The 26842-nt window shown below is 46.2% G+C and overlaps 1 protein-coding gene and 1 long non-coding RNA gene across 5 annotated transcripts in view; one reads left to right on the top strand and one right to left on the bottom strand.

Annotated features, from left to right (window-relative positions):
- Positions 1–26842, bottom strand: part of dpp6a (dipeptidyl-peptidase 6a) — an 828704-nt gene that overhangs the window by 742541 nt on the left and 59321 nt on the right. For 3 of the 4 annotated variants that reach the window (XR_011593400.1, XM_070881647.1, XM_070881648.1), the window contains exon 3: positions 8466–8564. Coding sequence is in view for 2 of the 4 variants with exons in the window: in XM_070881647.1 (XP_070737748.1) it covers positions 8466–8564 (99 nt within the window). In the remaining 2 variants the exon portion in view is untranslated. Of the gene's footprint in view, positions 1–4113; positions 4195–8465; positions 8565–26842 lie in introns of those variants that run through there. The other variant, XM_070881649.1, reaches the window with a different exon arrangement.
- The window catches only part of LOC139264709 (uncharacterized), a 44916-nt gene continuing 31261 nt past the window's right edge, over positions 13188–26842 (top strand). The window contains exons 1-2 of the long non-coding RNA XR_011593401.1: positions 13188–13271; positions 25931–26776. This is a non-coding gene — a long non-coding RNA (uncharacterized lncRNA). The remainder of the gene's footprint in view (positions 13272–25930; positions 26777–26842) is intronic.

Consider the following 26842-nt stretch of genomic DNA (forward strand, 5'->3'; position numbering starts at 1 on the left):
AATAATATGTATCAGTAACATTATTATGGAGAAAGCCACAGTTATTACCTGACCTGAGGTGGATATTGCCAGCTTGAGAGCAATAAAGGACAAACACAAATATCTCAATCAAGATTCTTATAATGTCCTTAAAAAAAGATGAGATCCCTGTTATTATTACTCTGCAACCTGGCTCAAATTTGTTGCATTGCATGCATACAGATGTTTGGTTGGTAAAGTCCTTCAAGCTGTGCTGCGCTGTGTGGATCAGGCCTGCAATGGTGGTCTTTTTAGAGACATGGCCATGAAGAGGTTTTTGCACCTCTGTAACATTGCCCGCCACCGCCCCTGCCTCAGCTCTTCTGCTGCTGAAACCCTCATTCGTGCCTTTGTTACCTCTAGATTTGTCTACTCCAACTCACTCCTGGCTTGCCTTCCAAATTCCACACTACATAAACTTGAAGTCATCCAAAACTCAGCAGACCGTGAACTAACACGCACCAAGTCAAGATCACCCCTCACCCCTGTACTTTCTGACCTAAACTAGCTCCCAGTTAAACAATGGCTTAATTTCAAAATTCTCATCCTTGTTTACAAATCACTCCATGGCCTTGCCCCTCCCTATCTCTGTAATCTTTTTCAACCCCACAATCCCACAAGATGTATGCGCTCCTTAAATTCTGGCCTCTTGAACGTCCCTCATTATAAGTGCTCAACCATCGGCGGATGTGTCTTCAGCTGCCTGGGCCCTAAGCTCTGGAACTCCCTCCCTAAACCTCTACGCCTCTCCACCTCTCTTTCCTCCTTTAAGACGTTTGTTAAAACCTACCTCTTTAAACAAACTTTCGATCATCTGCCTTAATTTCATCCCAAGAATGAATAGGGCTTGCAGTAGCACAATGGTAATGTTCCTGGACGAGAGGTCTGGACTCATGATCCGAGACACAAATTCAAATTCCACCATTTGAGACTATTTCAATAAAAGTATTTCCTTTTATGGCAGCAGGGGAATTTAAATTAAATAAATCTGGAATTTAAAAAAATGCTAGTCTCAGTAACAGTGACCATGAAACTATCGGATCGTCATAAAGACCCATTTGGTTCACTGATGTACTTTAGTGACGTTACCTGGTCTGGCCTAAATGTGACTCCAGCACCACAGCAACGTGGTTGATTCTTAACCGCCCTCTGAAATGGTCGAGCAAGCCCCTCAGTTGTACCAAATCACTACGACAAAGTCAGCACTGCAGCAGTACCCTGACCACACGGACTGCAGTGGCTCTTTAAGAGAAATTCAATGATGCTGTGCTTCCATGCTCAAAGGAAATGCAGGTCAGAGAATTTTTACAGGTCTATCACTGTCTCATGCTCTCATCAACTGCAGTTCTGTAAACAAAGTGTTTTTGCAGGCTTCCATTTTAGCATACAGTTTTTGATATAAACATTATGTGGCCGAAATTGGCCTCCGCCCCAAACAAGTTGCACCTACCGATTTCGAACGGTTCCGTCCGCCTCAATGCACAATCTGGAGAAATTCAGTGTTTGTAGCTTTTTTTGGGGGCGGGGCGGAAGTGGTTTCACCATTGGGGCGGAAATGCGGTCGTGTCGGAGTAGCTGCCACTAGCGGGGCGGATGTGGGGGCGGGTCGGAGTAGCTGCCACTAGCGGGGCGGATGTGGGGGCGGGTCGGAGTAGCTGCCACTAGCGGGGCGGATGTGGGGGCGGGTCGGAGTAGCTGCCACTAGCGGGGCGGATGTGGGGGCGGGTCGGAGTAGCCGACGCACGAAGTCATCATTGCGCTCGCGTGTCACAACGTCTCTCCCCTTCAGTTAAAGGGGAGAGCCGTTGCGGACTCTGCAGCCACTTCAGTGGCCAACACTGGGCCACCAGGGAGGGTTTTTGGCCTGGCACCCAAGAGATGTTGCCAGGCTGCCTGTTGGTGGCCCGGCCGAACCCGCGGGCATAATTGTCGACCGACATGGCAGTCGGCCAACAAAAAAAAAAAAATACGATGGAGTCGCCGGCAGTACCACCTCCCCTTTAAGGGCGGCCGTGCTGCTAAACCACAGAAAGGACACCGACAGTAAAAGCTGTCAGTGGCACCGACCAGCGGCAGCATCGCTCCCGTGGAGCAATTTCCTGCAGGGCAATTTTGGGAAGGGTTTGCCGCCAGTCGGTAAGGGGTCGGTGCGTGCGTGCCCCTCCCCTACACTGCTCCAAAACTGAAGGAGGGCCTTGTTTAAAATGGCAGCCCCTCCGCGGCGACTCAGCGGCCAAAAGATTGCGGAATTTGAAGTGCCAAATGCATTCAGCACAACTCGAGTTTCCGCGATCTTTTCTGCTAGTTTTAGAAACAGCGCACGGGAATCCAGCCCCACCCACAAAACTACCCACGCCCCCAGGGCGAATTAATCATCAGTGAGAGTTTTCACTAACTGCGCTCGTTTGCAGGCCTTCAAGGAGGTTCCAAAAATTAAGCTGAATCTTTTGGACGCAAGGTTTTGAATTTTTTTTAATTTACGAAGGAACTGACCACTGTATCACAATCTAACTTGAAAATCGCTTTATATATATATTTTTTAAGTCACTTAAAATCAGGTTACTCACTGTGATTTAAAATGCTTCTTTCTTGCAATAAACCCATTTTCAGCTGTGTGACTCAAACTGAACCAAGTTACCACTCTTAAATATATCAAGGAATATTTTCGAAAGCAACATTTTTTTCAAAGAAAAATTTACGTTTTGAAACGCTGCTCGATTACGCTGGTTCATGGCAGATTTTGCGTTCGGTGATATGCAAATGAGTTTCAGTGGTAACTCAGTGGAGGGAGGTGGGAAACACTTCTGAAAACAGGCACAAGGTTGGGTGCAATTTGCACCGGAATCGCCGATTGCGCCCAAAGTGAAAACTCTGCCCCACAGCCAAGTTTCTGCTGAGCTGCGTGGCTGGGCAGCGGTCTGGAGGTCCCACGCAGGCCGTTCACCAGTTTCTCAATGGAGGAACAGCGCACGGAAAAAAAATGCGAGGGAACACTGCCCCCCGGAGACCACAATTGATGGGAGGCCTCCCAAGGAAACAAGGACAGTTAGGAATAAGGGTCTCCTTTTAATGTATGTGAAGCGGGACATGAACATTCTCGCAGCAGAACTGGACAAGTTCAAGTGTAAAGTCAGGACACGTTGGGGCTGAAACTCACCTATGCCGGAAACGGGGCGCACCTACTGCTGTTGGTGTGTTTAGGCTGCCGCGATGGATGCGGCGACCCATCCTGCCAAATTCAGCACTTTGTCATTTTTTTTCGAGCAGGGAGGAAGTCGGTCACACTGGGGGCGGAAGTGGGGGCGGGAATGTCATCGCGCTGGCGCGTCACCACATCTCTCCCCTTCAGCTAAAGGGCAGGGCCGCTGCAAACTCTGCAACTGGGTGAGTTAGGCCCACTCGGCCATCAGGGAGGGTTTCGGGCGGGCCAGCGGCCTGGCACCCAAGAGGAGGTGTCCGGCTGCCTGTCGGCGGCAATAATTGTCGGGCCAACCTGGCAGTCGGCCGACACAAAAAAATAACATGCCGGCCGTGGCGGTGCGCCCTCCCCTTTAATGGTGGCCGCACCGCCGTTTCAAACACAGCGCACCGACAGAAACATTTGTCGGGGGCACCGGCCAGCAGACTTCTCCGGCTGAATTTCGCTTCCGGGACGGGACATCAGCGGTGCGCGCTCTGATGGCGCACTTAGGAGGCTTTGGCAGCAGCGGGGCGGAAGTGGCGGGGGGGGGGCGTGGGCGTAAATGGTTACCGCCGGAAAAAAACTCTGAGGAAAATTTTGCAAGCGTCGGACAGTCCGCCTCAACTCCACCGCCATTCGACACCGCCCCGTGGACGCTGGTTTCTGCCGGCCAGAGGCCTTACCGGGAGGGGCAATTTCGGCCCCATCGAGTCTGATCATCTCGGCACCTTGAGATGTTGGTCAGGTTGTATATCAATGTCTTATTCACTTTAATAAATCTAACCTTTGTCTTTTAACTGCTTTAATTTTGGTAATGTAGATTCTTTTGTTAGTATAATAAACATATGTACTTTGGAACAAGGCTCCCTCTCATCTCTGAGTATCAAAGACCGAATCTAATATAAATTACTTACAAGTTCCCCACGGGGAGCGCAGGATAGTTGAATTCACTCCTCTGTGCTGTATCCTTTATAGTGGTGTAAATCACACAGAAGCTGCAAGTGATTGAGATTCATCATTTACTCTGCACTTTCTGCCTTCGCTGTGCAACTTGTTTGAACTCTTTCTCACTGGTTTTGTATTTGAGCAAATCATGTTGATTCCCTAAGCAGCGGTCGGGGAATTCCTAAACCGACAGAAATAATAAACTGAACATCACAATTTGTGTATAACTGCTTTTGTTTTTTTGATAGCAAGTGCTGAGTGACACAGTTGACCGAGCTGTGGACGGGCGGGGACTGGGAGACATTCGGGGGGGGGGGGGGGGGGTCAAATTCGGGGGGGGGGGCACTAATGGGGGTGCTAACAATTTCTCGTCGGCAGCAGAAATTGGGCAGCGCACTGCGAGGCCGCCACGGGCGAAGTAAGCGGCAGCCTCGCGGGTCGCGAACCAAGCCGCACTCCGCTCGCGGGGGCGAAAAGTAAAAGGGGAGATGCGCGGCGCCATTTTTTTCCCCCCAGCCTTTCATAAGAACATAAGAACGTAAGAAATAGGAACAGGAGTAGGCCATACGGCCCCTCGAGCCTGCCCCACCATTTAATAAGATCATGGCTGATCTGATCATGGACTCAGCTCCACTTCCCGCCCGCTCCCCATAACCCTTTATTCCCTTATCGTTTAAGAAGCTGTCTATTTCTGCCTAAAATTTATTCAATGTCTCAGCTTCCACAGCTCTCTGAGGCAGCAAATTCCACAGATTTACAACCCTCTGAGAGAAGAAATTTCTCCTCATTTCTGTTTTAAATGGGCGGCCCCTTATTCTAAGATTATGCGCTCTGGTTCTAGTCTCCCCCATCAGTGGAAACATCCTCTCTGCATCCATCTTGTCAAGCCCCCTCATAATCTTATCCACTTCAATAAAATTATTTCTCATTCTTCTGAATTCCAATGAGTAGAGGCCCAACCTACTCAGCCTTTCCTCATAAGTCAATGCCCTCATCCCCAGAATCAACCTAGTGAATCTTCTCTGAACTGTCTCCAAAGCAAGTATATCCTTTCGTATACATGGAAGTCAAAACTGCACGCAGTATTCCAGGTGTGGCCTCACCAATACCTTATATAGCTGTAGCAAGACTTCCCTGCTTTTATACTCCATCCCCTTTGCAATAAAGGCCAAGATATCATTGGCCTTCCTGATCACTTGCTATACCTGCATACTATCCTTTTGTGTTTCATGCACAAGTACCCCCTCGTCCCGCCGTACTGCGGCACTTTGTAATCTTTTTCCATTTAAATAATAACTTGCTCTTTGATTTTTTTCTGCCAAAGTGCATGACCTCACACTTTCCAACATTATACTCCTGCCAAATTTTTGCCCACTCACTTAGCTTGTCTATGTCCTTTTCCAGATTTTTTGTGTATTCCTCACACATTGCTTTTCCTCCCATCATTGTATCATCAGCAAACTTGGCTACGCTACACTCAGTCCCTTCTTCCAAGTCGTTAATATAGATTGTAAATAGTTGGGGTCCCAGCACTGATCCCTGCGACACCCCACTAGTTACTGGTTGCCAACCAGAGAAAGAACCATTTATCCCGACTCTCTGTTCTCTGTTAGTTAGCCAATCCTCTATCCATGCTAATATATTACCCCCAGTCCCATGAACTTTTATCTTGTTCAGGAACCTTTTATGTGGCAACTTGTCAAATGCCTTCTGGAAGTCCAAATACACCACATCCACTGGTTCCCCTTTATCCACCCTGTTCGTTACATTGTCAAAGAACTCCAGCAAATTTGTCAAACATGACTTCCCCTTCATAAATCCATGCTGACTCTGCCTGACTGAATTTTTGGCTTTTCCAAATGTCCTGCTACTGCTTCTTTGATAATGGACTCCAACATTTTCCCAGCCACAGATGTTAGGCTAACTGGTCTATAGTTTCCTGCTTTTTGTCTGTCTCCTTTTTTAAATGGGGGCATTACATTTGCAGTTTTCCAATCTGCTGGGGCCTTCCCAGCATCCAGGGAATTTTGGTAAATTACAACCAATGCATCCACAATCCCTGCCACGACTTCTCTTAAGACCTTAGAATGCAAGCCATCAGGTCCAGGGGATTTATCCGCCTTTAGTCCCATTATCTAACTGAGTACCACCTCCTTAGTGATTGTGATCATGTTAAGTTCCTCCCCCACCTATAGCCCCTTGACTATCCACTGTCGGAATATTGTTAGTGTCCTCTACCGTAAAGACGGATGCAATATATTTGTTCAGAGTTTCTGCCATCTCCATGTTCCCCATTACAAATTCCTCGGTCTCGTCCTCTAAGGGACTAATATTTACTTTAGCCACCCTTTTCGTTTTTATACACCTATAGAAACTCTTGCTATTTGTTGTTATATTTTGTGCTAGTTTACTGTCATAATCTATCTTCCCTTTCTTCATCATTTTTTTAGTCGTTCTTTGCAGGCTTTTAAAAGCTTCCCAGTCTTCTTTTCGCGGTCTATTTCGTGAGGGTCTGTGCCGCGACAGTGGAGCCCGGCACTCCGCTTCTGTGCCGGGCTGCAGCCACGGCACCCCGCATCTCCGGTGGCATAATGGAGGTCCCTCACCCCACTGCAGAACTCGTGGCATGCACCGCCCCTTTAACGGAAGGGGAGGGGGGGGTTCCTGTGCTCGCGCCAGCGCAATGCGGAGAGACCACATGGCGCTGGAGAATATGTGTGCTTACCGCCCTGGTCCCGCCCCCGACAGGAAGTGGAACACCCAACAGTGCGCTCCACTTCCTCTCGGGAGCGGTAACCCCAAATTCGCGGCCGGGGGCGGGACTTTTGCGCCGGGTGATACCGAATTTTGACCCCTCGGTTTTGAATCACACTAAGGCTGCATGGTAGAGCAGGAACCTGTGTAAGACAACGCTTGCCACGTTGTCACACGTGCTGTCCTGCGCAACAGGGACCTGCACTGCTCAAAGCCAGCATCTGGAGGTGACAAGATAAGTCCCAATCTCTCTCTTCAGTAGCAATCTTCACTCGCCAATCAGATTAGAAAATCTGAAGACGAAACGTTTGGAGGCTGTAACATTCCGGGACCGGGATATTTATCGCCCATCCCGGAAGTTCCGTCCCCAGCGTGGAAGTCGGCCCTTCCGTGCCTCACCGCAGGCGGTGTGCTATCGGAGGCGATGCACATCCGTGGAGGTTCGCTCCGGAGAACAGCAGCCCGCCGGAAATCTCAGCACCACGCACATGCTCAGTGTAGCGCGGGTGTGACAGAACGCTCTTTCCCTTCAATTAAAGGGGAGGACCGCTGCACGGTCTACGGTCCCTTTGGCGGCCGCCACTGTGCCACCAGGGACTCCCTCGACCAGGCCCGGTCGAGGCGAGAGCTGCCATTATCGGGCCGACAGAAGAGTCGGCTGACAGAAATATCTGCTGGCCCACGGCGCAAGCGGCCTCCCTTCGAGGGGTGCCCCAGTGGCGGATGTCCTCAAGCTTTATGCTCGCCCAAGTTGGCGGTGACATCAGTTGGTGCCATCCTTGTGGCCCATGGGGCAATTTTGCCCGTGGGGCACAAAAGGGTCAGCCCGCAAAGCAATGGGCCAGCCCAGGGCGCAACTCACGGGGCGTAGCACTAATGACACATCGCCCCCCCCACCCCCCAAACCCCCAGGGCAATTTCCCCGGAGGCGCTACTGACCCTTTCCCTCGGGCGATAACCTCATTGCGCCTCAATGGGGCTATGAAAAAGGGCAATTTTGCACCCCCCCTCCCGTGTCATTGACACCGTAAGAATTAAACTTCACTGGTTGTTCTAGTCGGGAGCAAAAAACAGAATGATAGTGCACAGAAACACCAACCAGTGAGGTATTTGGATGATACATCGGGCAGTTTTACTCTACTCTTTTACTTTGTTATGGTATTGTTGGAATCTCTTCAAAATCTTAAGCCCTGAAACTGCTCATCACCCGATCCTTCAACTTGATAATAAATCCAGTTCAGAACAATGCATTTTTTGGGTAAACAGCGTGAAATCAATACATCGCAATGTCAAGTATGTCTTCACGGGGTCAAAATTCCTTGGCGACATTAGAAATGCATTGTGATGATTTTCTTTGTCTGAAATACCTAGCAAAATCACAAACACTTCCTTCTGTGAGAAGAAATAAGAAGAAATATTCAAAAATGCTGCACATAGAGAACTGATTAATTCTTGCCTTCTGTGTGTGTGCGAGGGGTAGTGCAAATATTTTACAGATCCTTTGTTGTACATTTTGACCAGGATGTTTTCTCAGGCCTGCCCACCCAAAACCGACCACTCTACTTACCGCTGATCCACTTGGCCTCTACATCATGAGTCTGGAATTCTTTGCTGAAGAGGTCATCAATGGTCACCTTCGCCTTTAATGCCAAGCTGTTATCTTCAACTGTGAACAGATGCAGGAAAAAAAAGACAGAATGATTAGACACATTAACAATGACAACATCCGGTGGCAGAGATTATCGTGGCCGATCGGGATGAAATGTTTGAGAAAGACAGAGATGTTGAGAATCGCGCAAGGTCTGAAATTTGACCGCTTGTCTTTAAATTTTAAAATCTAACGGTGGGGGAAGAGTGGATGGTGGGGGTGGGGGTGTTCACTGTTTGAGCTTCAGGAATGTAAGCTGCCAGTTCTTCCATCCCCTTTACCAGGGTCAGGCTGGCATTTTCAGCATTAACGAATGGAATGTTCCCATGTTATTCCATCCTTTGTATCAGAGGATTTGCTGAGAATCTCAAACAGTTGACATATTTTGATGAGACAAAAAGTGTTACTTATGGACTGTGCAAATTGATGGATCGTGCTGAAAGTTTATGTATTAGGGAATACATTCAACAACAACAACTTGTATTTATATAGCGCCTTTATGTAATAAAATGTCCCAAGGCACTTCACAGGAGTGCTACAGGTCAAAAATTTGATACTGAGCCACATAAGAAGAACTTACGGCAGAAAGAGGTAGGTTTTAAGGAGCGTCTTAAAGGAGGAGAGAGAGGTGGCCAGGCAGACAGGATTAGGGAGGGAGTTCCAGATCTTAGGGCCTAGGCAACAGAAGGCATAGCCACCGATGGTGGAGCGATTATAATGAGGGATGCTCAAGAGGGCAGAATTTGAGGGGGGTTGTGAGGTTGAAGGAGATTACAGAGATAGGGAGGGACGAGGCTATGGAGGGATTTGTAAACAAGGTTGTGAATTTTGAAATTGAGACATTGCTTAACCAGGAGCCAATGTAGGTCAGCGAGCACAGGGGTGATGGGTGAATAGGACTTGGTGCAAATTAGGACATGGACAGCCGAGTTTTGGATGACCTCATGTTTATGTAGGGTAAAATGTGGGAGGCCAGCCAGGAGTGCGTTGGAATAGTCATGCTTACATCAATACCTTCTGACATTTTGCAAATAACATAAATGCACACTGGTTCAATACAGCATATTTAAATCACACTAGCTGATCTTGCATGGTATTGGTTAGTCAGTAGAAATGGCTAAGGAACTCATGAATATAGAAGATTAAGGGGAGGTCGCATTGAAGTGTTTAGTATGATTAAAGGATTTGAGAGGGTGGATAGAGAGAAACTATTTCCTCTGCTGGGGGAGTCCAGAACAAGGGGGCATAACCTTCAAATTAGAGCTAGGCCGTATAGGGGTGATGTCAGGAGCACTTCTTCACACAAAGGGTAATGGAAATCTGTAACTCTCTCCCTCAAAAAGCTGTTCAGACTGGAGGTCAATTAAAAATTTAAAAACTGGATTGATAGATTTTTGTTCGGCAAAGGTTTTAAAGGTTATGGAACCAACGCGGGTAGATGGAGTTAAGCTACAGATCAGCCATGATCTTATTGAATAGTTGAACAGGCTCGAGGAGCTGAATGGCCTCCTCCTGTTCCTATGTTCCTAACAACGAGAAATGTGATCACAATTCATCAGCTTAAATGCAGGCTATCTGTATCACAAGATCACAAAATGGACATGATGAGGCAGGTAATTCAACCCAATCATCACATCTATTCAGAAAGTGATTCTCCCCCTTAAGCAACTCTAGAGGAGGGAGTCTCTGTTCATTTTGGGCCCTGACACCAAATTTACACTAACACATCCCAGTACTGGTGTAAAACAGCCACTTTGAATTGACACTGCGCTACTAGTGCAAATGTAACATAAGAACTTGGGGTAGGCCCCTTGCCAACTGTGTTAACAAAGTGGATTTTCTTTTTAATTTTTCTACATATATATATCTATGTTGGCGAATGTAGGTTTAAGCAACTTATTTTACATGTTCCATACTTTAATGTTTTGTGTGTATATACAACAGCAACTGTAGCATTTATATAGCGCCTTTAATGTAGCAAAATGTCCCAAGACACTTCAAAACACAGTTTGATGCCGAGCCACATAAGAAGATAGTGCGACAGATGAACAAAAACTTGGTCAAAGAGATAGGTTTTAAGGAGCGTCTTAAAGGAGGAGAGAGATATATAAAGGCTTAGAGGTTATGGGAGGGAATTCCAGAGCATACTGCCTAGACAGCTGAAAGAACGGCCGCCAGTGGGAAGCAATTAAAATTGGGGATGCGCAAGAGGCCAGATTTGGAGGAGCGCAGAGTCCTCAGAGGGTTGTCGGAATGAAAGTTACAGAGATAGGAAGGGGGCGAGACCATGGAGGGATTTGAACACAAGGATGAAAATGTTTCAATCGAGGCGTTGCTGGACCGAGAGCCAATGTAGCAGGTATATCGGTGAGAATTAAGAACTGTATTGTTATTTTAATCTGCTGACATTTTTTTATTCTCTGCGTATTGCTTTCACTTATTAAATTGAAGGAGAAGCAGGAGTGAAGGATGTAGGAGTGAATGAAAAAGGAGAGAGTGAAAAAGAGGTGAAGTTAAGGAGAGAGATCAGGAACAAATGTGAAAGAGAGGAGACAGAAAAACAGAGGCGGAAGGAGGGCAGAGGAAGGGAGAGTGAAACAAATGAAGGAGAAAGAGAAGTGGAAGTGAAGGCTGGGAAACCATGAATAGTGAACGAGCCAACCCCAATTTTAACTCCAAGAGGATTCCCTGCTCAGACTTGAGTTAAAATTACAGTCGGGTTTCAATGATGTCATCGGGCCACAACACATGTAAAGAAGGACCCTGTTGGCTCCGGGCGCCTGTCCTTGCTGTCTGCTCAGAAGAGCAGGTTAAAATTGCACATGTTGCGATCATGGCGGCTTTCGGACAGCGAAGAGCCAGGGCGATTTTAACTGCCCATCCGCCAGGTTTATGCTGAGCGAGTAGGGTTAAAATCACCTCCAAAGTGTTAACGATGAAGAAGAATGATAACAGTATAAACTTCGTAGACCTACTGCTGTAATTATCTGTAATTAGTGAGGTGTCAGTTCAAAGTGGCTGTTTTACACCAATGCTGGGTCGTGTTAGTGTAAATATGGAGTCAGGGCTCAAAGTGAACAGAGACTCCCTCCTCTCGAATTGCTTATGGGGTTGAATCACTTTCTGAATAGATGTGATGAGTTGGGTTGAATTACCTGCCTCATCGTGTCCATTTTGTGATCTTGTGATACAGATAGCCTGCATTTAAGCTGATTACCACTATGAAAATATTTTTGGTAGGATCATTCCAACATAGTTTGAGAACCACTAGTGTTGGTTACCCATGTGTAATGCTTTTACATCGCCTCCAGTGCACCAGTGCAGCCTTCCGCCGCCTGAGGAAAAGAGTGTTTGAAGATCAGGCCCTCAAATCTACCACCAAGCTCAAATCACTCTTCTTGTGATTTATTATGAATTCGAACAACTCACTAAGGTTTCTTGCCACAGATGTTGTGATGCTGGTGAGAGCAGAGATGCCAAATTGTAAGCACTGATCTAAAGCTTCCTGAACAGAGCAGACCGAATCAAGCTTAGCATGCCAGCTGGTGAGAATATCTGGCGAAGATAACTTTCCATCTGTTAATATTTCTCACGCATTTTTCAATATAGTCTCCTTATCTATGTGAAGAAATTGTGGGATTGCTTTTTTTTTTCTCCTCCAGTTATTAGATGTGCATCGCCCCTAAATTCTGTTGCATGTTTTGGTGCATTTCATGTGAATGGAGCTATAGTTATGCCTCCGACACCGAGGGAAAATACACAATAATGTCTTCAATATAAAAACTGATTACACAAAGTTTTACAATACTTCTACATTGCCGACTTATTACAAAGGCAGAGATAAGGATAAATTAGCAAATTAATGCATGTAGTAATATTTTCTGACCTAAATCACGCATAGGCGGATTAATCTATGACAAAACCAGACTATTTGACTCAAATGCCATATCCTCTCTATTACAAAGACTGCTAGTTTTATAATATCACCTGCCTCTGCATGACCTACCGTTGAAACCTGTATCCATACATTTGTCGCCACTGGACTCGGTAATTCCAATACTCTCCTGGATGGCCTCCTAACCTCCATCTTCTGTCAACTTCAGCTCATTCAAACTCTGCCACCTGTATCCTATCGCATAAACCCATCACCCAGTCCTTGATGACCTACATTGATTCCTGGTAACCGAAAGCCTAAAATTTTTAATTCCCTTTCTCAAGTTTAAATCGAGAGCCCAGTCCCTCCCTGTCTCTGTAATATCCTCCAGCACTAAAACTCCACCAAACGCTCCTTTATCTGAATCTGGCCTCTGAAGCATCTGTCCCTCCATTCGCCCCGCCATTGGCAGCCGTGCCTTCAGCCAACTAGGCTGGAATCTCTTCTCTAAACCTTTGCTTCTTGAAGACCTTCCTTAAAATCCACACCTTTGACCAAACTTTTGGTTGTCCCTCCTTCTTTGGCTCAGCATGTATTAAGTCTCTATGAAATGCCGCGGCACAATTTTTGTATTGTTGGAGCCAGTTTAATTCTGGACACAGTCGTTGTGATGAAGTACTCCAGCCACAGGGTGGTGTTTTTCTGATTGGACAGAAAAGAACAAAGAGAAAGCAAAACCAAAGAGGAAACCAACACAGGAACGGCATCCATTTTAGCTCAGACTGTCTGTAACTTTTAGTGATTAGAAACAAATCTCTTGCTGTATCAAACCTTTCCAGAAGTACAGTGATGTAAGTAACCTCGTCATCCAATTGTTCTGGAATTTTTGTATTTATATGTGATGTACTGTAAGGCGTATAAATTGTAGCAGGCAAAGAGACAGATAGGTGGTCAGACCACAATGCTGAAGGTGGTGAACTAATCAGTATTAGGAGGGTCTGAGAAATTGCCTATGTATATAACACTTGCTTATGTAGGTATAGCACACTTATAACGCATTAAAGCTGTATGGTTAACCTTAGTAACAACTTAAACAGCTGAAGTCAGCAGTTGCAAAATTTGATTAGAAGTCTTTGAGGAAGAGATAAGAAAGCAGTATTTTGGGAAGAATTACTTCAGGCGACATACAGACTGTGGCAAAGTGCAAATCATGGAACAACACAATTAACATATGATGGGAGATGGAAAATTGCATGCACCACTCAGAGCCAGGCTGATAAGAGTCGACAAATCAATGTAACTCTGCTGATAGCAATAGACCTATCGATAATTTTGTAGGAGGGTAGCTCCTCTCCAAAACCTGCATTAATTATACACGAAACCTCTTGTATTTTGAAGGTTCCACGATTGAACCTTCCCTTGCATATGCTCGAAATAAAGCCGGTTGAACCTAAGGTTTCGTTTGTTTAATTCCGTGGTCGTTATACAGAGGGCTAAGGGCAAGGTGTCGATTATCTATATCAGGTAGTCCACCCCAAGGAAGAGAAGCCTTCCTTTTTCCCCAACATATACAGTAAGAGATAAGTAACTTCTCTTGATTATTGCTTTATTGTTAATCAATTGTTAATGTTGAGTTGTTGTTAATGTTGAGTTATGAAAATGTTAGATCTATCTTTATTCTTTATTAACAGTTTTCGCACTATATTATTAAAGGATTTGGATTCTGAAGCTCTGACCTTTGGCAATATTTTGTGGTGTGGTATTGAAGCTAGCTGGAGAATCAGAGCTATGCTCGTAGTACACAACGCTCGAACAGAAACCGGTACATTTTTCCTGCAATTAAGGCCAAGTGCAGGATGCTATTGCTGTAATAATGGACTCAAAAGCTGCACCTCTCTTTTCTGTGGATCTGGAGTGCTATTGAGGGTGTCAGCGGTTGAGTTTGAACCCTGCGTTGCAGGTCTCTGTCCTGTTTGGCAAGCTGCAATGTTTCCAGCAATGGCGGGAGGCAGGTGATTTTTAGTTTTTACTCCCTTCGGTAGTGATGTCACTGCGGGAGGTAGGAGTGGTGGGATGATGTCATCTGCTGGGGTTCCGGCCAGTTGCCCCAGGGTAATGGACACTTGTAAGTGAGGGCCGCATGAGGTTGCCACTTGCCATCCCTCCAGGATTGCCCTAGCGTCTCTAGGATTTGAAAATCCATCTTCAGGATACTGCTGTGAGCACCTCAGGGAAAAGCTGTCGGGGCAGTAAACAAAATGAAGGGGGGTTTTTTTCCATCTTGTTTGAAACTTTTGCTAGTTACAAAAATATTGGGGATGGAGAAATAAAAGACTTTCACTTACAGTCAAGATTAATCCAACTGGCTAACAAGAAGCCTGCTCCCTTTCCAATTGGCGCGGGAAGGCGGTGCACCTGGAGGGCAGTGCGGTTCAAGGCAGGAGCTCATGCGTTGAACCTTCCAGGAATGCACCCAACCAGAGTTGGCAACCCCAGCACCACATCCTGATGGAGGTTGGCGCCCATAACACTTCGAAAGGCCAGTTTCCTCATGGCAGCCAGCCATGCAGCAGGTGACGGTGGTAAAGTTGACCAACCTTTTGGAAGCAGGCCGGATTTTTATATTTCAGATCACGCTTTCATCCTTTTGCAGGCACCACTGCCAAATCCATTCCCCACTGCTGGGAATTGCCACTCCCTCACGGGGTCAGGACAAGTTCCAGTTGCCATGGTTACAGTGAGGGGTGGGTGGCTCATGGGACTTTGGGCCATAGCGTTTATACTGAATATTTGAAATGCTCAAATGCTATTGGAATGTTCTCCTAAAATTCCGCTCTTTCTCCAAGGGTTAAACAGCTTAATCCTCAGCTATGATTTTGTGTACCGTGTGATCTGTACGATTTGCATTTGTGTTCATTTGGTATCTCAAGACGGGAATGGCGATCATTAAAAAAATTGTAACATTTAGCATTGGAGTGGAGAAACAGAGGAATGGTTGCTTATCCCTGTGAGACTCCATTAATATAGTGTTGCTATGGTAGCAATTCTAGAAAATTATATTATGCTATCAGGACAATATTATGCAGAACTCACCATCTGCTCTGTCTGCAGTTTGCTAGATACAATATTTTCAAATCAATAAAGATTTAAACCTTTAGGTAAGAGAGGTAAAAATGGAACTCAACCAGCATTCTACCAGTGAACACCCTATCCATTCACTTCCCTTCACTCCGCTGCTTAAGGCTCCAAATGTGCTGTGCATACATCAATTTATGTGTGCTACCTCTAATCTAATGAACAGTTTTCACTGCTCACAATATGGCCAGAATCTTGCCGGCACTTAAAGGGCGGGTTTGGAGGTGGATCCGCTCTCAAAATCTAAAAGATTGATAGCGGGGAGGTATCACACTCTGGTTTGCAGACCCAGCACTAAGGGGTGGGTGAGCCAATTGAGAGGCATTTAAGCAGCATTTTACCAGGCCCTAATGATTTTTCCAACTTTTTTACGAGGTTCCTGGTGCTCAGGGATCACGTCAGGTAAGTGTGTCGGGTTCTCAGTGACTCTCGATTGCTGTGAATAGTTGACAGCTGCAGAAGTGGTGTAAAAATTCTAATATTTCACAGCTGTTGAATTTCTAATCTTAGAAGCTGGAGCCTTCAGGATTTGGAAGACACTTTTCAGCTTTATGGAGGTTTGAAGTGTTTGCAGTGAACTCGCTATCCACTTTCAGCTCCTTGGAGCAAACTCTCTCACCACTGACAGATCGCTTCTGTCATCTCAACTTCAGCTGCCATCTATTCCATCAGCATCGGTACCCTTGAAAAAATCTCACCTTGGTCCTCAGAATACCACCACAATCAGCCCCAACATCAGCATCACCAGGCACTCCAGCAGCACCAACAACAATACCAATCTTCACCACAATCACCTGTTGCTGCACAGGACACAGGGCATCAGCACCTAACCACATTGCTGTCCAGGACACCAGGGGTGGTCTCGCCATGGCCACATTTACTTCACTTGACGTTGTACATCCTGACTGCCACACGATGAACCAGGTTGGCACCACCCCACACCAGCACCATAAAGCATCCCTACAATGTCCAAGCCATTCCTTTCACACAAATCACCATTGCGAGGGATACTTGTGTCTCACCGTTCACTACAACTCACTAGACCACTTGCAAAGGTGCAAACAAAGGCCAAGAAGGCAAAGGGTTAAAAATAAAGATTTCAATGTTGGACAACTCATTAACAGAAACTCTACATAAACATTGGCTAAAAGACCCAAGTGCCTACTGTTGTGTGTTGTTAGTTGGTATGATTGGCCAAGGATGAGGGTGAATGTGAGGGGTGGCTAGTGAGATGGGGATGTGATAATGTAGATAGAGAGGAATGAGTGGAGGTGCAAGGTAAGTTGGTGTGAGTAAGGATGTGCAGGAGTAGGGTAGGGAAGGCAGAGTAATGGGGATGTTATGAGTAGCACAGCAGGATGAGGTTGAGTGTGGCTTTGCAGTAATGTTTTGTGATCTACTGAGATCATTGAAAAGTTTGCGTCACTGCAGCCTGGTCCTCTTGACTACATCCCTGCTTGTGCCCTCCTGTGCAATGTGCAACCAAGCTGCATTGATCTCCTGGGGAGGTCTCTTCCGCCCACTGGAAGGGAATAAATCTCCCTGCATGCTGTGACTCGCTCAATAAAGATCTGGAGGGAGTGATGGAAGAGCCTGGGTGCAGCCGTGCACCTTTGTGCAGTGCTTGTCGGTGTTTGCAGCACCTCAATGCTGCAGAACACTGACAGCACAACTGTCAAAATGAATGTAAACATGGTCCCTTTAAGAAAACCTGATAATGACATATCATCAAACTATGTCATCAGACCCCCTTCCTTTTAATTGGCTGGGAACCTGAAGTCTCCCACGTCACTTCCAACCTGGTAGCAAAAATCCCAACCTGGTAGCGGTCTATAGTTTTGGCTAATTGAGGAGACAAAATATAGATGAACTAACTGCTGAGTTGAACACCTCCATTCTGTCCACAAGTGCAACCTTGAGCTATCTGTGTCTTGCCACTTTAATACCCACTTCCCCTTCCCACTCTCTGTCCTTGGCCTCTGATACTAATTCCAAATCAAAAGCATTTTAGTTATCAAGATAGGCTAAAAGAGTTGGGACTCTATACCTTAGTGCAGCATAGACTTGGGGGGGGATCTATTAAAGACCTAATCCACGTCCGGACCGGGGTCAAACAGGGCTGTGTCATCGCCCCAACCCTCTTCTCAATCTTCCTCGCCACCACATTCCACCTCACAGACGACAAGCTCCCCGCTGGAGTGGAACTAAACTACAGAACCAGTGGGAAGCTGTTCAACCTTCGCTGTCTCCAGGCCAGGTCCAAGACCACCCCAACCTCTGTCGTCGAGCTACAGTAGGCGGATGATGCCTGCGTCTGCGCACATACAGAGGTTGAACTTCAGGACATAGTCGACGTATTTACTGAGACATTGGCCTTATGCTAAACATCAGCAAGACAAAGGTCCTCCACCAGCCTGTCCTTACCACACAGCACTGACCCCAGTCATCAAGATCCACGGCACAGCCCTGGACACACGTGGACCACTTCCCATATCTTGGGAGCCTCCTATCAACGAGCAGGCACTGACGACGAGATCCAACACTGCCTCCAGTGCGCCAGTGCAGCCTTCGGTCGCCTGAGGAAACGAGTATTTGAAGACCAGGTCCTCAAAGCTGCCACCAAGCTCATGGTCTACAGGGCTGTAGTGATATCCGCCCTCCTGTATGGCTCAGAAACATGGACCATGTACTGCAGACACCTCAAGTCGCTGGAGAAATACCACCTACAATGCCTCCGCAAGATCCTACAAATCCCCTGGGAGGACAGACGCACCAACATTAGCGTCCTCGACCAGGCCAACATCCCCAGCATCGAAGCACTGACCACAATTGATCAGCTCCGCTGGGCAGGCCACATAGTTCGCATGCCAGACACGAGACTCCCAAAGCAAGTGCTCTACTCAGAACTCCTTCACGGCAAACGAGCCAAAGGTGGGCAGAGGAAACGTTACAAGGACACCCTCAAAGCCTCCCTGATGAAGTGCAACATCCTCACTGGCATCTGGGAGACCTTGGCCAAAGACCGCCCTAAGTGGAGGAAGCTCATCCGGGAGGGTGCTGAGCACTTCGAGTCCGTGCGGCAAACCAGTCTCACCCATCCCTCTCTCAACGACTATCTGCCCCATCTGTGACAGAGACTGTGGCTCTCATATTGGACTGTACAGCTACCTAAGAACTCATGTTAAGAGTGGAAGCAAGACTTCCTCGATTCCGAGGAACTGCCTATGATGATGATGATGATAAGATAATGAAGGGAATAGATAGTGTTCCAGCTGACAGTTTATTTCAATTAGATTGGTTAGGCAGGACCAGGGGTCACAAATTTAACTTGTATAGGGCTAGATCTAGGTTAGACGTCAGGAGGTGGTTGTTTCCCCAGAGAATAGCAGACGTCTGGAACAAGCTGCTGTTTCGTGTGGTGGATGCAGACTCGCTGAATTCCTTCAAGTGAAAGCTGGATTTGTTTCTGGCTGTGGTGGAGATCATCTCTTACAGAAGGTAGGTACTGCAGGGAATTTAATGGCCAGAGTGATCTCCTGGACTAGTTTCGATCGCCTAGATGGGTCGGAGAGGAATTTCCCAGATTTTTTTTTCCCAAATTGTCCGGGGTTTTTTATCTGTTTTTTTTTGCCTCTCCCAGGAGATCACATGGTTTGGGGTGGGCTGGAGTGTATATGTTGTAATGCACAAGGTATCGCAATTGTGTGGGACCGACTGGATGGACCAGAGGTTCTTTACCTGCCGGTCATTGTTTGTGCGTTCATATATAGTTCCAACGAAGCTCAACACAAGCTATCTTTCTGCTACCCTTTCTATAGCCCTCTGGTCTGAGCATTGAGTTTAGTAACCTCAGGCTTTATCTATATCCTTAATTTCCTTTGCAGAGGGAGACCCTGATGATGTGGGGAGTTGGTGGCGGGTGGGGTGGATCTGTTGCCATCCGGGATGGGATGGAGGCGAGGGGAAAGCAGATTGTAGATTGGGTGAGGGAAGATCCTCTGACAGAACACAGCATTGAGGATGTGGGTATGGCCTGCACCCTTCTTCTTAATCTGTTCTCTCTCTTTTTGGAGTTGTTGGACCTACTGTACAAAGAAAGGCTTGAATTTATGTAGCGCCTTTCATGACCTTAGGACGTGCAATGAAGCACTTTTAAAGTGTAGTCACTGGTGTAATGCAGGAAACACGGCAGCCAATATGTGCACAGCAAGCTCCACATACAGCAATCAGATAATGACCAGATAATCTGTTTGTAGTGATATTGGTTGAGGGATAAATACGGACCAGGCCACTGGGAAGAACTGGCGTGCTTTTCTCCAAACAGTGCAGCAGTGGACCACATCTCACCCGAAAGACAGCAGCTCCAACAGTGCAGCGCTCCCTCAGCACTGCACTGGAATGTCGGCCTAGATTTTTTGCTCAAGTCTCTGGAGTGTGATTTGAAACTACAATCCTCTGACTCAGTTGTGAGAGTGCTGCCCACTGAGCCACAACTAACACCTTATTAACTTGGCCAGCATCCCAAATCTGGTCCCCAAAGCTCTCTATCTCTGCTATTATCTCTGACTTGCCTAGGCCCCTGCACTTTTGCTATGCACATGTCCTTTCTTTCTTTAATGCCCTTTATTTCTTTATTGTTTCTGTCTCCCACTTGACTGATATGGTCTGTCACAGCGGCAATCATTCCACCAATACTTCCTCTCTGTGCTTGACTGTTTTTATGCTTTTTCCTCACTTTCCCCGAAGCTATTTAATCTGCAAGTCTCTCTCTCATTTTTTTCCAGCTGTAATGAAGGAGCCCTGAAGTATCACCTGCATACTCACTCCTCAGATGCTGACTGACCATTGCTAATTTTGATTCAAATTTCCACCATTGTCAATAATTTGCTTTTTATTTCTGCAAGTCAAGTCCTTTTTTAGTTTCAACTCGTGTAGTAATGTCTGAAAATTGGGATGTTCAGCTACTCGTGTATAAACCCTGCATGGATTCCTAATGGCAGTGTACAAATCCTGGATGAAAATCCAATAGCAGTGTACAAACTCTGACTTTAGAAAAAAAAATTTAATTTTTGAGTATTAATTCTTGGAACGTGGGCATCGCTGGCCCTGTGAAAGTAGTGATGCAACAGAGTGGATTGCTCAACCTCTTCAGAGTGCACACAAAGGATACCCATGTTGTTGTGGGACTGGAGTCGCATACAAGTCGGACCAGGTAAGGACGGCAGGTTTCCTTCCCTGAAGGACATCAATAAATCTCTTGGGTTTTTACACCAATCCCGGTAGCTTCACATTTTACTGCAATCCAGATTTTTAAAACTGAACTCAAATCCTCAAATGGTCATGGCTAGATTTTAACTTGTGTTCTGCGGATTATTAGTCCCGGCAACTGAATTATTAATTTAGTAATATAACCACTATCATCATCATCATCATAGGCAGTCCCTCGAAATCGAGGAAGACCTGCTTCCAGTCTAAAAGTGAGTTCTTAGGTGACTGTAATTCCCGTATTGGACTGTTCAGTCTCTGTCACAGGTGGGACAGACATTGGTTGAAGGAAAGGGTGGGTGGGGAATCTGGTTTGCTGCATGCTCCTTCCGCTGCCTGCGCTTATTTTCTGCATGTTCTCGGCGACGAGACTCGAGGTGCTCAGCGCCCTCCCGGATGCTCTTCCTCCACTTGGCGCGGTCTTTGGTCAGGGACTCCCAGGTGTCAGTGGGGATGTTGCATTTTATCAAGGAGGCTTTGAGGGTGTCCTTGAAATGCTTCGAAGATCTCCTTTAACCACTATATTACCTTGAAAACCTTGCATGAATTTCTAATACAGTGGAGAATCTCTGCATGAAATGCGAATATCAGTGGAGAATCTCTGCATGAAATGCTAATATCAGTGTACAATCTCTGCATGAAATGCTAATATCAGTGGAGAATCTCTGCATTGGCAGGTGATGGGCATCAGGATGAAGCATTAGAGAACTGGGAGAGGCAAACAGCATTAGAATAGAGAGTAGTTCAGAAATAGGAGGGATCGACGGGGCGGAAATACGAAGCAGACTAAGATGGGTGCACAGAGCGTGGTAATTCAGTTTGGTGAGCTGCAGTCACAAGTAGCTGTATGGGATTATGATATAGTGGCAATAACGGAAAGCTGGCTCAGACAATGTGTTCAGCAAAGATAGGGAAGGAGAAAAAGGAGTGGGGTGGTAGTATTGATCAAAGATGGAAAGGGATGATGTACTTGAGGGTGCAAAGACAGAATCTATTTGATTGGAATTAAGGGACCACAGAGGAGCTATAACACTACTGGGTGTATAATACGGGCCACCAAACAGTGGGAAAGAGAATGCAGAAAGATGCAAGGGATTTCAATTATTCTAATATGGACTGGAAAAGTAACAAGGTAAACGGCAATAGACTGTGCGCCGAGTCTGAAAAAAAATGATTTTACGTAGTCCCCTCTGTGGAAGTCCTATATATTCACACCAATATTAGTTTAGGGACCACTTATCACAAAAATCAATGTTCCCATCTTCAAAAAGTGAGCATTTTGAAGAACTTTTCATTAGAAAATAGACAGAAATGTCATCAAAACCCAGAGTGATGACGTAATTGCGAGTTACTTAAATGACCAATCACAACTCCGCAGCGCGCCCTGCCAGTGAAGGCAGCTGTTTCAAACTGTAACAGCAGCAGTGAGGTAAGTAATGCCCACCTCAGGGAAATGTGATTGTTTCTCTTTTTGCAACTTGTGGCTTGGCGTTGAGGAGGTTGGGCCTCTACTCATTGGAATTCAGAAGAATGAGAGGGGATCTTGTCGCAACGTGTAAGATTATGAGGGGGCTTGACAAGGTGGATGCAGAGAGGATGTTTACACTGATAGGGGAGGCTAGAACTAGGGAACATAATCTTAGTTTTAAATGGGCGGCCCCTTATTCTGAGATGAGGCGGAATTTCTTCTCTCCGAGGGTTGTAAATCTGTGGAATTCGCTGCCTCAGAGAGATGTGGAAGTTGGGACATTGAATAAATTTAAGACCGAGATAGACAGTTTCTTAACCCATAAGGGATTAAGGGGGTTATGGGGAGCGGGCAGGGACGTGGAGCTGAGTCCATGATCGGATCAGCCATGATCATATTAAATGGCGGCGCAGGCTTGAGGGGCCAAATGGCCTACTCCTGTTCCTATTTCTTATGTTCTTATGTTATATGTACTGGGAATGTTTTTTGTGGGTTTTTTTCAGGTTTTATTGCCCCCCCGCCCGCTCCTCCTCCCAGCCTTTGTTATGGCGCCCCGAGGCCGGCTCCTTACCTTGGGATTTTCCCTTGTTTAGCCAGCCTAGTGCCCTAAAAAAGTCGTGCAACAACTCTCTTATCACCCTGCTCCAAACTCCGGGCCCAGCTGATGAATTTTTCAATGGCAGACGCAAACCATTTGCCCGTCCAAAATTTACCGCTCCGCCCGGGACACCGCCCCAACTGAGCCGCGACCGAATTTCCACCTCATAGAGTACAAAACCGAGGGGATTATACTGAACCTTTATAAATCACCAGTTAGGTCCCAGCTAGGGCACTGTGCCCAATTCAGAGCACCACACCTTAGGAAGGATGTCAAGGCCTCAGAGATGGTGCAGAGAAGATTTATGAGAATGGTACCAGGGATGCGGGTGTTCATTTATGTGGACAGACTAGAAAAGCTGGGATTGTTCTACTTCATCATCATAGGCAGTCCGTCGAAATTGAGGAAGACTTGCTTCCACTCTAAAAGTGAGTTCTCAGGTGGCTGTACAGTCCAATGCGGGAATTACAGTCTCTGTCACAGGTGGGACAATGGTTGAAGGAAAGGGTGAGTGGGGATTCTGGTTTGCCGCACGCTCCTTCTGCCTGCGCTTGTTTTCTGCATGCTCTCGGCGACGAGACTCGAGGTGCTCAGCGCCCTCCCAGATGCTCTTCCTCTACTTAGGGTGGTCTTTGCCCAGGGATTCCCAGGTGACAGTGGGGATGTTGCACTTTATCAAGGAGGCTTTGAGGGCGTCCTTGAAACATTTCCTCTGCCCACCTGGGGCTCGCTTGCCGTGTAGGAGTTCTGAGTAGAGTGCTTGCTTTGGGAGTCTCGTGTCGGGCATGCGGACAACGTGGCCCGCCCAATGGAGCTGGTCCAGTACAGGCCAACATCCCCAGCATCGAAGCACTGACCACACTCGACCAGCTCCGTTGTTCGACTTCGGGGAGACTTAATAGAGGTGTTCAAAATCATGAAGAGTTTTGGTAGAGTAAATTTTTCCAGTGGCAGAAGTATCAGTAACCAGAAGACACAGATTTAAGGTAATTGGCAAAAGAACCATGGAAAGGGAATTGGATAAATATTTGTAGGGGAAAAAATTGCATGACTACGGGGAAAGGGCAGTGGAATGGGACTAATTGGACAGCTCTTTCAAAGAGCCAGCACAGGCACGATGGGCCGAATGGTCTCCTTCTGTGCTGTATGATTCTATTCTAATATCAGTGAACAAAGCTTGCATGCTTTTGTCAGGAGTTCCTGTCTGCTATTTAATGTAGTCATTAACCCATTTGTTTTATATGCTTTGGCTCTGTTAAAACAGTGGGAAAAATGAATGTTTTATGAACCTGTGCACTGTTTTTGAAGAAGCAAATTTTAAAGCATGAGTTGGTTCGCCAATACTGTACACCCTTTCAAAGTACAGCAGATCAATCTTTTTTCACAAGTATACATGGATGGCTTTGATTTACTCTGTACACTATCACAATATTATACATACCAAACCAGATAACTAGCAAAAAGCTGACAAACAGCTATGAGAAAACTGAGACAGCTCCCAAAATGCTGAACACGGGCCTTAGGGTATGTGTGGACAAGGTGTCAGACTGAGAGTGCAGTGGGGCACAAGGTGGTCATAGCTCAAGCTGCAGTTACCCTTATGACCAGTGCTCCCTTTAAGAGCACTGATCACAAGGGTAACTGCGGCCGCACAGTTCTCTGGGCCTCCCGCGCAGTCGGCTTTTCAATGCGAAAACCTGAGCATGCACGGCATTTTGAATGACCCTTAAAGGAGCCGTGCACCCCAAAAAAAAATTAACAGGAAAATTGCTTATGACTTGGATCATTTTTATTGAAGTACATGAAAGAAAGGTTTACCGATGTGGCAGATGTAAAGACAGTTCTTGGAGCTGAAGACATGGGATTTATATACAGGTCCCTTCCCTTACAACACCTGATTTGGTGCGTTTTTCCAGCCTACTGTAATTCTGAGTCAAGATCACATTGAAAAATAAATGTCATAAATATAAGATAGTCACTAATAAATAGAATAAGAAGTTCAGGAAGAACTTCTTTACTCAGGGTGTGGTTAGAATGTGGAACTCGCTACCACAAGGAGTAATTGGGGGCGAATAGCATCGATGCATTAAAGGGGAAGCTAGATAAGTATATAAGGGAGAAAGGAATGGAAGGTTATTTTGATGGGGTGAGATGAAGTAAGGTGGGAGGAGGCTCGTGTGGACCATAAACAGCGGCATAGACCAGTTGGCCTGTGCCTGTGCTGTAAGTTCTATGTAAGTAAAACGTGTCAACAGTCCAACCTCACTTCCGATTTTACTTCCAAATTGTGGCAATTCTGCAAGTGACAGGAATGCTCAAATAAAGCAAATTAATGCTTTCACACCAGGTAACATCCTTATCACCTCAGCCAGCTTCTAACAATATCAACCTTCATGTAAAAATAACAGATGCTATACCTTCAAAATGTACTTTTAGCCATTTTTTTTTGCGGATAATTTATTTTGAGACAAAAACACTGAATAAACAGACCTGTAACTGCGGCTCATTAAACGTTTTTTCTGCCTCAAGTTTATAAACAACTAATAATGAGGAGAAAATAAGAGCTGATTGGTTAATTACAGTACAGGTGGAGCGTCCGAAATCCAAAAACCTCGAGACCGAGGACGTTCCGGGTTTCAGGTATTTCGGGATTTCGGAACGTCTTTCCGACATACCGAATCCGGAAACTCCTGGGCCGAGGTAAGGGCGCCGTGGTGGCGGCGGGGGATATGGCGGAGGGTCTGGGATGGCGGAGGTGGGGGGGGGGGAAGGGGGGCAGTGGAGGGGTTGCAGAAGGTCCGAAGCGACGGAGGGGGGGGGTGGGCAACGGTGGAGGGTCCGGGTCGGGGGGAAGGCAGAGGGTCCGGGAAGGTAGCGGTGGTGCTGCGGGTCTGGGGGCAGCGGCGGCGGCCGGGAAAACTCTGCAAATAAGGTAAGTTAAATTTTTATTTTTAATTTTTTTTCAGCGATTTAGTAGGTATGTTTTGTGAATTTATATTCTATTTTTTGGAATTTTTTTTTGTTTGTTTTCCCCCTCTCCCTAGGCTCAACTCGCAGTGGTAATCGGTTTAAAAAATATCAGGATTTCGGAACATTTTCCGGATTCCGGACGACCCCTCCATGGATCAGCGCCATTTTGGAACATTCCGAATTTTGGAACTCCGGATTTCGGTGCTCAACCTGTACCACCATCCCACCAATGTGATTGGCTCCAAACAACCCTGCCCGCCAAGTTATCGGTTCTTGTTGCCTCCAGTCCCACCCTGATACTGATCTGATTGATTTGAGCAGCCTCCTCTCCCACTATCCAAATGATCTAAATAGATTACAGTGACAACCTCTAACTCCAGTGGAAAAAAAAGCTTAATTTCCTTGCAAAATGCTGATTCAGTGACACGTGCTGAAACCCATTGACAGTTGTCACGTAGGATAGTGATTTACACATTTTTGCCTGCTGCTTGCTAATTGTTTGTACTGACAATTGGAAAAGAAAATGAAAGGATATAGGGAAAGGGTAGGGGAATGGGACAAAGTGACTAGCTCTTTCAGTGATCTAGTGGCGATATGATGGACAAAACTGCCTCAGCAACAAAAAATGAAATATTTTCTTTTTCTAGTTTTGGCTTAAACAAAATTGGCCCGGCATTTGCGGTAATAACAGTGAGGCTGTCAATGCTCGCCCATATTATTGGGTAAAACTGACAGCAACTTCTGGCATCCGCACATGCGCAGCTAAAGCGGAAATCTAGAGGTTTCTGTTAGTGATACCCTGCTCCTCCACAACCTGCACTATTGCACTCTTCACCGGTGGAATCAACACAGAAATCACCGTGAAGGCATGAACTTAAACTAATTACCCACTATTCTGGCTATGAAGACCTTTGAAAACTGTAAGCCTTCTTCAATCAGGAGTAACTGAGTTTTTAACGGCATACTAAGTCATAATTACTGCTGAA

Source organism: Pristiophorus japonicus, chromosome 5 (assembly GCF_044704955.1).
Source record: "Pristiophorus japonicus isolate sPriJap1 chromosome 5, sPriJap1.hap1, whole genome shotgun sequence".
In the NCBI taxonomy this organism is placed as follows: Eukaryota; Metazoa; Chordata; class Chondrichthyes; family Pristiophoridae; genus Pristiophorus; species Pristiophorus japonicus.